This window comes from Echinops telfairi, unplaced genomic scaffold (genome assembly GCF_000313985.2).
Source record: "Echinops telfairi isolate 266 unplaced genomic scaffold, ASM31398v2 ScPeMD7_70;HRSCAF=299, whole genome shotgun sequence".
Classification (NCBI taxonomy): Eukaryota; Metazoa; Chordata; class Mammalia; order Afrosoricida; family Tenrecidae; genus Echinops; species Echinops telfairi.
In genome coordinates, this window is record NW_022103968.1 from 34,846,504 (window position 1) to 34,860,198 (window position 13,695).

General features: G+C 49.8%; 1 protein-coding gene and 1 non-coding gene across 3 annotated transcripts in view; both read left to right on the forward strand.

Annotated features, from left to right (window-relative positions):
- MYOF (myoferlin) overlaps nt 1-13,695 on the forward strand; it is a 163,596-nt gene that overhangs the window by 112,541 nt on the left and 37,360 nt on the right. For both annotated transcript variants that reach the window (XM_045291587.1, XM_004701066.2), the window contains exons 29-37: nt 605-750; nt 2,487-2,660; nt 3,678-3,786; nt 5,519-5,596; nt 7,996-8,177; nt 8,431-8,589; nt 8,716-8,814; nt 10,118-10,279; nt 11,181-11,346. In XM_045291587.1, coding sequence (XP_045147522.1) covers nt 605-750; nt 2,487-2,660; nt 3,678-3,786; nt 5,519-5,596; nt 7,996-8,177; nt 8,431-8,589; nt 8,716-8,814; nt 10,118-10,279; nt 11,181-11,346 — 1,275 coding nt within the window. The remainder of the gene's footprint in view (nt 1-604; nt 751-2,486; nt 2,661-3,677; nt 3,787-5,518; nt 5,597-7,995; nt 8,178-8,430; nt 8,590-8,715; nt 8,815-10,117; nt 10,280-11,180; nt 11,347-13,695) is intronic.
- Nucleotides 13,272-13,410, forward strand: LOC115870033. The gene has a single exon (XR_004046502.1). It is a non-coding gene; the product is annotated as a small nucleolar RNA SNORA48 (small nucleolar RNA).

Genomic DNA, 13,695 nt, shown 5'->3' on the forward strand with positions numbered 1-13,695 from the left:
CATCATTCACTATGGTAAGATTTTTTGTTCTGATGATTCTAGGCAGTCAGCTTTATGAAAGCAAACCTCCATCTCCTTCTCCAGATGGAGCCCTGGTAGTCTAGAGGGTTACACATTGGGCTGCTAGCCCCAAGGTCAGCAGTTCAAACCCACCAGCCACTCTAAGGGAGAAAGATGAGGTTTTTGCCTCCGTAGAGATTTATAGCCTCAGAAACCCAAAGAGGCAGGTCCCGGTGACTTGGGGTTGACTTGATGGCAGTGGGGGTGGGTTTTCCAGAGAAGCAACTGGGTATCGTTCAGTCGGCAGCTGGGTGGTTAACCATTGTGGCATCTGGGCTCCTTACTTTATTCATAGCTGCACTCAATTACAAGGAATACAATCAAATCAACGATAACACCAGGGCCACAAAAGAGGGCTCTTTAGGAGGGAGCCAAGGCAAGGGTCTAAATCCAGTTTGGCTGGGTTTGCAAGGCAAAATGCAAAGAGCAGCGACCTTCTGCCAGGACCACACACAACGTTTGGGGGCAGAGAGAGTGAGGGGGTATTAGCTTCATGATCGGCAAAGGCATGTCTTATGATAACTCCTCACAAACTCTGTTCCAGGTTGGGAGTATGGAATCACCATCCCTCCTGATAACAAGCCCAAATCCTGGGTGGCAGCAGAGAAAATGTACCACACTCACCGACGGCGAAGGCTGATCCGAAAACGCAAGAAAGATTTGACCCAAAATGCTTCAAGTACTGCCAGGGTAAGAGCAGCAGGGCAGGGTGTGGGGGGAGCTCTGCCCACCAGACGCCGTTGCTAACTGGACTCTTGACACAGAAACCATATGCACACCAAGCGCTTCATCCTCTGCTCAAAGGTCCTCAAGAAAGCCCTTCGGCAGCATCTGCATCACCTGGAACTTCTTAGAACTGCCTCCTCCCAGCCCACTGACTTAGAAACTCGGGGGTGGGGGCAGCCCTGGTGGCATAGTGGGGTACATGTTGGGCCACTAACCACAAGGTCGGCAGTTGGAATCCACCAACCACTCCAATGGCGAATGATGAAGCTGCCTGCTCTCCACAAAGATTCCCAACCTAGGGGAACGGTGCTACCCCACCCTACCGGGTCGCTGTGGGTCAGCACAGACTTGGAAGCCAAGGGTTTGCTTGGGGTTTTGGGAGCTGCAGCCCAGAAATCTGTGTTCCCACAAGTCCTACTGGTGACTGGCAGATCACAGAGCTTATTCCGTAGTAGTTTTCATTTCTTAAATCTGGTCACCCCAACATCAAGTACAATGTCAACCTCTCCAATGGCTGCTCACGAAAGGAAAGACCCCGTGCTTCTTCCGTGCATCTTCCGTGCGTACATGCTCCACCCTTAAGGCGGTGCCCACCAAGTTGCCAGTGCCCGTCTTGGTTCAAGGAATTGAGTTGAATACAGTGTTGAAAATTAAGGTTGTCTGTGAGTCAGCATTGAGTGGTAGACAATGAGGCTTTTTTTCTATTCATATACAATTAAGTCATATGGTTATGCTGATCTCAACTCATCACCATCCCGTGTAACAGAGTCAAATGGACGCAGAGAGTTTCCTAGGCTCGGACAGAAGCAGCTTGCTAAGCCTTTCTTGTCTGGAGCTGCAGGGTGGTCTCAAACCACCAGCCTCTCAGTTATCGGAGGGAGGCTACACCATCACACCACCAGGGTTTGAAAAACGCTCTTCTCCTTGGGTACTAGTTACTTCAGAGATTCTCTTAAGTAATCGGGTCCACCTTTGAATGGTTAGCTATCAAAAACTCAAACGCACTGCCGTCGAGTCAATGCTGTCTCATGGCGGCCCTAGAGAGCAGAGTGGAACTGCCTCTGTGGTTTCCGAGGCTGTACATCTTCACACTCGGTCACAGATTTTATGGGAAAGGATGAGATGACAGCTTGTCCAGCTACATCACAATCGCTTTAAGTAGCCATGTTCTTTGGAGCTAGTGAGGTTACAAAGCAATTTGAGAAAAAATAAATCCGCTTGGCTCATCCCACCCAGCAGTCTGAATCAGGAGCCCTGGTGGTGAGCCGGTGTGGAGCAGTGGTTACATGTTGGGCTGCGACCCAAATGGTGGGCAGTTTGAAACCATCTGCAGCTCTTTAGGGAGAAAGACGGCTTTCAGTCTTTCCCGTTACAACCTCAGAAACCCGCTGAGTGGTGGCTCTGAGTCAGCACTGAGTGGAGCGCACGAGAGAGAGTGTGGACCTGGTCACCGCCCAGGCGCACATCTCCTTGCATGGTCTCTGCCTGATTATCTCCCTGTATTCGTCACACGCTGTCAGCCCCCCCAGCACAGAGACCTGCCGCTTTGTTCTTGGTGGCACCCCCGATTCCCAGCATAGTTCCAGTCACACAAGATTTTCAATATGCATATGTGTTGCTTGGCCCCGTGATCATCTGCTTTATCAATGTAAGGAATATCATTATCGTTAACATCGAACGTTTCACTCCTTCTGTTTCAGGCCATGGAAGAACTGGAAGACCGGGAGGGCTGGGAATATGCTTCTTTAATAGGCTGGAAATTTCACTGGAAACAACGTAGTTCAGATACCTTTCGCCGCAGACGTTGGAGGAGAAAAATGGCTCCTTCCGAGACGCACGGGGCAGCTGCCATCTTTAAACTTGAAGGTGCCCTTGTAAGTCCCAAGTATGCAAAGCTCAAATGATATTGCTGCATGCACTTTAACACGATCCACTCCAGAGAGTTTTCTACAACCCCCCGCCCCCCCTGAAGCCGGTCCGACAGGTGCTCAGTCGTTTGTGTAGCATTCATAAGCCAGGGACATACGGGAATTGCTAAGCGCTCCAGCAGGAAAGCCTGGTTCACATGGCTTCACCCAGCATTCTCCAGAGATGCGTGTACCAGAACGCTGGGTTCAGTAAAGGCTAGCAATGGCCGCAGCCTGACTTCCTTGCATGATTCCTGGGAAACAGTTGTGCCCCAGCCAAGAAAGTTCCAGGTACAGGCACAAGGGGGATACAGAAGGATGGTCCTCGAAATTAGAGGGCACTTCATATTGGAGGCATGGTCAAGAAGGCAGGGAGAAGGAAGCAGGAAAAAATAAACAAGAAAATGGCCGAGGTAGACGGAAAACAAGACAGGCGGGAATCAATTCCAGCCGACTTTTACATTTTTACACCCCCGGTGTCCTTTTCTGCTGCTCTTTCTCATCCCTGTCCGTTCAACCATCCTATTTATCCTTGAAGGAGCTCTGGTGGCCTAGCGGGCTACACACTGAGCTAACCTCAAGGTGAGCGGGTTCAAACTCACCAGTCGCACTGTGGGAGAAAGATGAAGCTGTCTGCTCCCAGGCAAGATTGAAAGTCTCCCAAACCCCAAAGGGGCAGTCCTCTGTCCAGCCGGGTTGCTGTGAGTTGGAATCGACTCATCGGCAGTGAGTTGGGCTTTGGCTTTCGGCCTTTCCGTGTTTCCTTTTCTTTCTCGGTCAGGAGCAGGGCTTGGGAAACCTGCCTTGGGGTAGGAAAGCTGGCCCTGATGTTCTCTGCCACATCCCAGCTAGGTGACCTCAGGGGGAGTCAGATAATCCCGCGGTTGCCTCATCTCTTCCAATGGGGCGAGGGGGTGGAAAACGTCTCCATCAGGCAACCTTGCTCTGTTTTGGGTACCGCTGACTGACAGTCTTTCTGACTAGGGCACAGACACCACGGAGGATGCAGAGGAGAAGAGCGGGGAGAAGCCCAAGCACAGCGCCACCACAGTGTTCGGTGCTAACACGCCCATCATCTCCTGTAACTTTGACCGTGAGTGTGACCTGTCGCTGGTGAATTTCATTCCTAGAACGTATTTCAAGAGAACTCGCTGACTCGCCACAAAAAGTCTTTGAAAATCTCTCTGTGTGGACGTGACTTTTGTTTTCAGAATTGGTGGGAAGGACTTTTTAGAACACATTTTAAAAGCTCCTGGCTGGCCTGGAGGGCGATGCAAGCACCAATTCTGATGTAAGCTCTTTAGGGAATATGCACTGAACTCTATTTTGTTGAACTCCCCCAAATTGTTATTTAAAAGGCTCAAAAAGTTTAATAAAGGTTGGCATCGGTGATAAGCTTTAGGAATTTTGGAGCCAGGAAAACCAAAAAACGAAACCTACCGCCATGAGTTGATTCCCACGCGTGCACAAACAAAACCCAAGCCCAAACTCACTGCCATTGAGTTGATACCGACTCAAAGAGACAGGGGTATCAGAGGCTGTAAATCTTTACAGGAGCAGACAGCCGCATCTTTCTCCTGAAGAACAGCTGGTTTTAGATGGCCAGCGTTGAGGTTAGCAGCCCATTGCTTAGTCCACTGCACCACCAGGCCTCTAGGGATAACAGTGTGGGGGTCGAACACATTAATATTGTGTACTCAATACCTGACACATGCTTTATAACAGGTGTTTCTTTGCTCTTACTGCTCAGAGGCTTAAGCAGCCCTGGGAGTGCTGTGGATTTAGCATTAGGCTGCTAACTGCAAGGAGTATAAGAGTTTGAAAATGTTAACAACAACAAAAATTCCCACATCTGATGCTGAAATAGTACAGAAAGTGTACCAAATCCCGTTAAGCAGCAGTTCTCAACCTGTGAGTTGTGACCCCTTTGGGGGTCGAATGATCCTTCCACGGGTCACCTGAGACCATCGGAAAACACATAGTATTTCCAATGGTCTTAGGAACCGAGACACCGCTCCTCTATCGGTCTCCAGGGGGTCCGCCCACATGCAGATACGCCCACATACGAGTACCCGGCGTGAAGAAGTTACACCATGCTTCAAGATAAAATTTCATTTATTTGGCATTAGAAATAAATAGTTCACAATATATAATGACATCTTGTTTTGTGATTCATCACTATGCTTTAATTAGGTTCAATTTGTAACAATGAAAATGCATCCTGCCTATCAGATATTTACATGATGATTCATAACAGCAGCAAAATTACAGTGATGAAGTAGCAACGAAAATAATTGTATGGTTGGGGGGTGTCACCACCACATGAGGAACTGTATGAAAGGGTCGCCACATTAGGAAGTTGGAGAACCACTACATTGAGTCTTCCGATTCGTAGCGACGCTTTAGGACAAGGTAGACGGCCCTGCAGGATTTCCCTGGGTGTAATTGTCTGGGATGAGCTGGCATGCTGGAAATGCCCACTCTTCCTTCCGTGAGCACCGCCCCCAGCCCCTTATAGAAAAGGATGTATAGAAAGCACAGGTTCTGTAACTGCTGGGTGACCCAGTTTCATTTTAAGTCTATGACGACAAGCAGTGCCCCCAAATCATGTCGTTTACAGAAGGAGTGTCAGGTTTTTTAATTAAGCTTTATTTTATAGGAAATAGGACTACTTCACCACTATTCTATGGGTTCCCTCCTCTCCCGCCCCGTGGGGAACCAGATTTGGATGGCGCATTTATCTGAAATAATGAGCAGCTATTATAGAGCAAACGGGGTGGCCTTGTTGTGTTTCCTGTCAGTCATCCCCATCCTGTTTCCTCCAGGAGTCTACCTTTACCACCTGCGCTGCTACGTCTACCAAGCCAGAAACCTCATTGCTTTGGACAAGGACAGCTTTTCAGGTAAATAGGAAGGTGGGGGGAGGGGGGGTTGGTGTTCATCTCCCAGGTTCACATGGCTGCATGGTGTGGTTCTACTTTGCATCAGGTGAGTGCTTCCTGCCGTCTGCAGTGGCAGCAGGGAGCATCTTGGTGCTGAGATTCCTTGGTATGGGTGCCGTCAATCACCCGGTTACTGGCTGACAACCAGAGGCATCGGGCGCTGTAGCTGGGGGCCGGAGAAGCACGGCCTTTGTATACCGATAGCCATTACGTGATTAAATAATGAAACGCACCAAGAGGAAGGAGCAGGCTCTGCTCCCTCTGCACATGCACGGCAGCTTTTGTTGTTGCCTCGGAGCCCTGGGTGTTTGATAAATGAAGAGCCTTTCAACTGCCTTGTACTGATCTCAAGGTGACAAAAGTATCACGGGTCTATAACACCAGACTATGAACAATTGGGAGTTCATTGGACTTCCTCTGTAGGTTGCTCCCCAAATCCCCAGCACCCTAAGACCATGTGGCTTCATCGTCCCTCCCTGACATTCTGTCTGCTTTTTCTTGTCCTTGGGCTGGCTCAAAGCAGGCTGTAGCAGGGGTGGGGGCATCTACCCATCTGGAGATTACAGCTCTTGTTTGAGACCGTAGATGGCACAGGGGCCTCCTGGGCTGTGTGGGAAGCTTTACATGTCAGGACCTGAGGCTCACAAGAGCTTCCTCAGCCTCTTAAAGCCATGCCCATCTACCTGAGTGTGTTTGCATCAGGTGTGAAGTGGGTTCTAAGATGAACATTAAACAGTCAACATTTGTGAATGGTTTGGAGTTTGGGATTGGTTTTATTGTTGTTTGTTTGCTTTATAAATTAGAGTGGATTCACGGGTAACCCTATCATATAAGGGAAGCCATTTGCTGTGGCCTTGATGCTGACTCATGGAGAGCCATGTATGCCCGAGTGGAACAGCGGTCCGTAGGGGTAGGGTTTTCTGTTGCATTGCCTCTGGGGGGACTTGAACCTCCAGACTTTGGGGTTAGCAGCTGATCCTAGTAATCATTTAATACCACTCACGGATTCTGCCCCTATCATATGACTCAAAATCCCTCAAACTCACGACCATCAAATTGATTCCAACTCCCGGAGACCCTGCAAGGCAGTTGAATGGCCCCTGTGGGTTTCCGAGACTGTAACTCTTTACTGGAGTAGAAAGCCTCGACTTTCTCCTGTGGAGTGGTTGGTGGTTTCGAGCTGTTGACCTTGCCATTGGCAACCCAATGCATACAACCCACTACCCCACCAAGGTTCCTCAGCCCTAGAACGTTGTTTTTTAAAAAGGACAGATTCAAATATTTTCCACCAGAGGGCAGTCCATCACTGAAAATCAAAGACTCCATCAGCACTGTTGATTTAACATTTCATCAAACTCGAAGCATATTCCTTACAGTTTGAAACCTTAACCCAAAACTCACTGTCATCGAATTGGTTCCAGTTCCTAATAGCAACCCAATAGGACTGTGTAGAACAACCCCCTGGGGTTTCTCAGACGATGACTCTTTACTGGAGTAGAAAGCCCAGTCTGTCTCCCGAGGAGTGCCTGGTGATTTCAAACTGCTGACCTTGAGATCAGCAGTTCCGGGCATAACCAATACACCGTCAGAGCCCCTAGTTTGAAACAGGTATCATTGGAGGGAAAGCAAAGCGTTGCGTTTGAATGACAGTCACAGTGATAAAAACCAAACACCCTTTTGACTTGTGCAACGATTCAGGTTAGACTCTGGAGTTCTGCCCAGATAACTCAGTCCCCCACATAGGTACACTGCAAAGGCGTTTTGTGATGATTTAGAACACAAATTATTTTCTAGGACACATGACCACAATCTGTATTCTCAAGTAGAGTGGAACAAAACCTTCTGCTATCACGGACTGTCAACCCATGGGCATCTATGCCCTTGAGACCTGGCCTTCGAGAACTATTCCTTGACTACATGGATTACCATCGGCATCAGCAATCATACTGATAATTAGCATTTATCAAATAGTCCCTATATGATAGGCTCTCTCCTCTCCATTTTTTACCTCATTTGATTCTCCTAATTCTGTGATGCAGGTAATATTACTGTCTGTGTGGAGAAGGAAGCCACTGTTTAGAAAGGTTAAGTATTTCCCAAGGTCATGTGGTGGGTGGGATTAGATCCCAAATTTGTCTGCCCGAAGAGCCTGCTCTCCTAACACAAGTGCTGCTCTGGGCTCAGAAGGCTGCGTGGGACTCTTCTGCAGAGGGAGGGCCTTGGTACGTCTGGGGCCTCACTGGACCTTTATCTCACAGGTGGATGGTGAAGGCCCTTGACCACGTGGTTAAATGTGTGGTCCTCCAGAGATGAACTCTATGGGCTCCTTGTTAACTCTCTTTTCTCCATTCCTATTTTAGATCCTTATGCTCACGTCTCCTTCCTCCATCGAAGCAAAACAACTGAGATCATCCACTCAACCTTGAATCCCACGTGGGACCAGACGATTATCTTTGATGAGATTGAAATCTACGGGGAGCCCCACACCGTCCTACAGAACCCACCCAAGGTGACCATGGAACTGTTTGACAATGACCAAGTGGTAAGTAATTCAGCTTCTTAGACGGCTTGGGGATAGGGAAGGACCATGGCGATTTATTATGATCGTTATTGTCAAAGCATAAGCGCCCAAACATTTGCCAATAGAGCCGTCTCCACATGTGCCATTTAATGACACTGGCGACGTTTTGTCCTGTGGTAGCATCATTATCACTAGCCTTTCCCGAGATGCACGAGGGCTGGGGAGGTCAAGGGATGTTGGTTGGTGAATGGGAAGGACTGGTTGTTTTTTCCAGGGCAAAGATGAATTTTTAGGAAGGAGTATTTTCTCTCCTCTGGTGAAATTAAACTCAGAAATGGACATCACGCCCAAACTGCTCTGGCACCCCGTGATGAATGGGGACAAGGCCTGTGGGGACGTCCTTGTAACTGCAGAGTTGATTCTGAGAGACAAGGTAAGCTGCAGACGTCTCCCTCGTCTATTCCTTCAGCTCATCTGCTGAAAGCTCTGGTCTATAATTCCAGGACCAGTCTGCCTGGATTAAGGGAGTCACTGGCATCTTCCCGTGTTTGTTTCCTAGGATGGCTCCAACCTTCCCATTCTTCCCTCACAGAGGGCCCCGAATCTGTACATGGTCCCCCAGGGGATCAGGCCTGTGGTTCAGCTCACCGCGATTGAGGTATGCTGCCTTAAACTGCCTTCATCGAATCAAAGGGAGTGGCTACCAAGCGGTGGGATCGTTGGCATCAGAAATGGAACACTGCCGCATAGTTTCTTGCTTCTTACAACTTCCTGTGAATTGGTCCCAAATTTGAACTATTCCTCAAAGTCGAAGGTTTGGGAAGCAGCCAGGAGAGGTCTGGTTCAACATTATGGAGAATGTCAAGAGTGCTTGTTGGCTGGGAACCTGCAGATTCCTGAGTTTGGGGGACTGCTCAGAGAGCTGAGGGAGGGAGGATGGGTTCACAGAACAGCATCTGTCTGAACAGAGAGGAGGGGGACTTGAGAGAGGTGGAGGGTGGGAAGAAAGTACTGGAACAGAGTCTGCTGATGGAACTAGCTAGATGGGTTAGTGGACCCCATCAGGCCTGTGATCGATTGTTCAAGATTTCCATTCTCATGATGCCTGGAGGTCAGTGGGGATCATTCTGAAACGAGGGCAATGCAGGCCACGTGTTGGGAAGTTTACACTGGATGCTATGGTAGATCATCCCATCAGCCCTGTTTCGAGATGAGACTTACCCACTGGCCGTCAAGTCAATTCCAACTTATGGCTACCCGCTCTCTATGTGCTACAGGAGCCCTGGTGGCAAAGCGGGTAACGAGTTGGGCTGCTAACCACAAAGTCAGCAGTTCAAACCCGCCAGCTGCTCCCAGAGGGAAAGATGATGTGTTCTGCTCCTGTAAAGATTGATGGAAACCCAGAGGGGCAGTTCTACCCTGTCCCGTAGTGCTGTTATGAGGCAGAACTGGCTTGATAGCAGAGGGCTTTAGGTTTGTGTGTGTTGGAGTTGGAGTGTGCTCTACAGGTTTTCACAGCCAGACCTTTCTGACGAGGTGCCTCTGGGTACATGGGAACTGACAACCTTCAGTTAGGATCCTGGGGAGGGAAAATTGTGAATGCATTCAACTGCTGAGAGAGGTCGGAGGTTGCCCAGAGTCCTGGAGGGCAACGGGTTAGAGGAGACCTAGGCGGGAGGGAGGGAAATAATTTGCCAGAGATCAGACTGCGATTCCATGGCCTGGCCGGGATTTGTGTTCTACACTCTGAGCAACATTGGCTTTGAGCAGCTGGGGCAGGAGACGGAAAGAATGCAAAGCAGCTTTCTTCGCATGACCCATGGGCTTTCCAGGACAATGGCCCATGGGGCTTGAGGCAAATCTGCCCGAGCCCACCTTAAAGCAGCGACCGATTTTGAAGACATCGTTTTCCTTTAGAACATGCTGGAGTTCTTCCCCTTCTCCATAAATTGTTTTCTTAGATTCTAGCTTGGGGCTTAAGAAACATGAAGAACTTCCAGATGGCTTCCATCACGTCCCCCAGTCTGGTGGTGGAGTGTGGAGGAGAAAGGGTGGAATCCGTGGTGATCAAAAACCTGAAGAAGACGCCCAACTTTCCCAGTTCTGTCCTCTTCATGAAAGTGGTACAGTATCCAGACTCCCTGATGCCCGTGTACATTTCAGTTGAAACACGGATATATGTGTACCACATGCACACACGCGCACACACACATGTGCATGGACAGTACATACAGTTCCCACATCCAATAGCAATTAGAATAACTACGTCCTTTATTCAGTTTGTCAGTGACATTTCCCCTTTCAACTCTCACACCGTTGTCATAGTTTCTTAAAACCTCAACCAGGTCCCGTGACACAGAACAATCATTATTTCCCCCAACAAACTTTCCATCAATTCTGTTACCTGTTCCAGACTTTTTCTTGGTCTGCCCCTAGAGGGCAGAATATGAACTCCCAATCAGGAGACCCTGTGGACAGAGACCAGATCCCTGGCACATCCCTCCAGGTAGAGACTGCTGACTGGGGAGAAGTACCTGCCCAGGTGCCCACAGGGGGCATCCCTTCCCCAGGAAGGGACAGAAGGTCCAGAACCTTTCGCTCTCCCCGCTCCCTCCCTGCCTGAGCCCCCCAGCCATTTTCCTGCATGTGGTGCCTCCAGCAGGCCTTGAACCCCAGGGCCATCTCCTTCAGCCTGTCGTGTGACAGATGGGGAAGCTGAGGCCTACAGAGGGAAATGACACATTCAGGTCAGGATGCCACAAAACCACAAGAGCTAGCCTGAGGTAGTAACGGAGGCACTGAAGGTCAAAGGGGTCCCTAAGCCGTGGAACCCAGGGGGCAGAGCCAGGACGGGAGTGACATGGCTCACGCTCTCAGCCACCACACTGCTTGTATTACTGAGCCTACTGGAGTTCCTCGGCTCTGCAGAAGGGTCTGAGTGGGTCCCTTTGGGGGCATTTATTGGTCAAACTGCCCTCTGCGGATGTTGGAAAGAGAAATGACCGCTTCGTCTGTGGCCCGCAGTTCCTGCCCAAGGAGGAGTTGTACATGCCACCCCTGGTGATCAAGGTCATCGACCACAGGCAGTTTGGGCGGAAGCCCGTCGTTGGCCAGTGTACCATTGACCACCTGGACCGCTTTCGCTGTGACCCCTACGCAGCCAAGGAGGACATTGTCCCGAGGCTAAAAGGTAAAACGCAGACCGTGGATAACAATATGGGGGGACGGGTTGCGCATGATCTGACTTCACCCTGACAAGTCTTTTCAGGGTCAAGATTCCTTACCCAGATTCTGTAGACGAGGAAAGAGTTTGCTTCATGGTAGATGCTGTAGCTACCCCCCTGCAATCCCCGGGTGTTGAAAATGGCTAAGGCACTGGGCTGCTGACTGAAAGGCTGGGGGTTCGAGACCACCCAAAAGGCCCTGGGGAGAAAGGCGTGGCAATGCACACCCTGAAAACCCTACTGTGAGCCACCCAGGTGTGTGACCCCGAGTCGGGATCCTGCTGAATGTTTGACTGTGAACGGGAAACAGATCTGTTCTCCATGCAGCACCGTGTACCCCTGGCATTCCGTGTCATCGAGTGCAGTCCCCACAGTATTACATCCCTTGGCCTACTTTCTCTGGATTTCCGGTTTCCAATCCTCTTTCCTTCCTAACCCTTCTGAACTTTGACCTGGAGGACGCACTGCCCTTTCCATCTCAATGCTGAACTATTCGGAGGAGTGTGGACTCCCCTCAGTGACTGCTCCCCTTCTAGAACAGTCTCTTGTTTGGCTAAAGATGGAGCCATGGGGGTGAGCTCATTTCCAGGCCTGAAGGGTCTCTTGTCTGGGGGTTCCACCAGGCTCGATCTGACAGTAAGCCTGGTCTTTTTGCTTTCTTTCTTTTTAATGATTTTGCGTTTTGCTCCACATGTTCCCCTGTCTCTGCCCAGGACCTTCTAAAGGGGCCCTTTCCGAGCAGCAGCTGGTTTTTAAGGTAATATAGTTAGTGGCAAAACTAGATTTGAATACCAGTCTTGTTTTGAAGAGAGCTACCGACCTCTGAAAGGAGCACCGGTGGTGTAGAGGTTGTGCGTTGGGCTGCTAACTTCGAGGTCAGTAGTTCGAAACCACAGCTCCTCAGGAGGTAGATGAGGCTTTCTACTGTCAAGAGACTTGGCAACCCACAGGAAAAGTTCTCCCTTATCCTATAGGGCTGCTATGAGTTGGAATCGACTAGATAGGGCAGTGAGTTTGTTTATTTGTTGTTTGTTTGTGATATTAACCTCCGGCCTCTCCTCCTCCTAAGTTAGCGTAAGACTTCTCTTCAGAATACGTTGCTTTGTGAATTTTCCCCATTTGCCTGTCAACTAACAGCCTGGAACGACAGAGGGCGCTCTTCCCACATCATTGATGGGGATAAAGTCACTCCACACAATGCAGCCAGTAGCTCAGGGGTACTCAGCACTTAGGGGCCGGATACTGCACCAGACATTGAGGTGAGAGGACTGAACAAGGTGGTCTCACGCCCATCAGGCAATCGTCCGGTAGAAAAGGCCAGAGGCCAGAGGATGGCACTCCCGCGTGGGGAATGCTTTGAGTGGCAACCCAGGGAGATCCACGAGCTCTGAGGGGAAGCATTTATTTCTACCTGTTGTCCTCCCGCGCTCGCTCTTCACAGCATTGTGGTGGTGTGGTTTGAAAGGGTTTCCCTAGAAGACAAAAAGCACACCTCATGAATTTAAATGACTTGCCTAAAAATCCAGACCCACTGCCATCAAGTTGATTCTGACTCATGGCAAGCCTAGGGTAGAACTGCCCCTGAGGGTTTCTGTGACGGTGACTCTTTAGGGGAATAGAAAACCTCATCTCTCTCCCTCAGAGCGACTGTTGGTTTTGAACTGCTGACCTTGTGGTTAGCAGACCAACTCATAAGCAAACAGTCCCATGTGCCACAGAAAGAAACCGTGCCCGGTCCCGCGCGTCCTCATGATGGTTAGGCTTGAGTCGCCCCTCAGCCTTTCGGTTAGCAACCAAGCACGTGCCACTGTGCCCCAGGACTCCTTGTTCCCCATTATTATATATAGGTTATCGTAGATCAGTCTGGCACTGTCTTAAAACTGGTGCTCGGAACCCCTGGCTATGGGCAGAGAGACACCTGATTGGTGGTGGTGCTCTTATATCAGTCAGGGGCAGAGCAGACTGGCAGCCCTTTGTTCATCCTAGCTTGATGATCGTGGCTAGAGCTGTTTCATGCCTAGGGCACATTTAAAAAAAAAACAAAAAAAAAAACTGGTGCTCGGGGAAGAGTTGGGGAACGGACCTGGGTTAGCCGGATGCTAAAATGAGTCTCTTTCTCCTCCTGTCCCTGAGACTGGGTTTACATGCAGATGAAGAGGTGGGAAACGGCTAAGCTAAGCGTGAGCTTACCTGGAGCCCTATGGACACACCCCTGCTGCTCTGGCATCAGGTTCTGGGTTCCTGCAGTTGTCAGGAGCTAGAGGGGAGCTTATCTAGGGAAGGCCAGTAGATCTAGGGTGCCTAGTGGGATATAA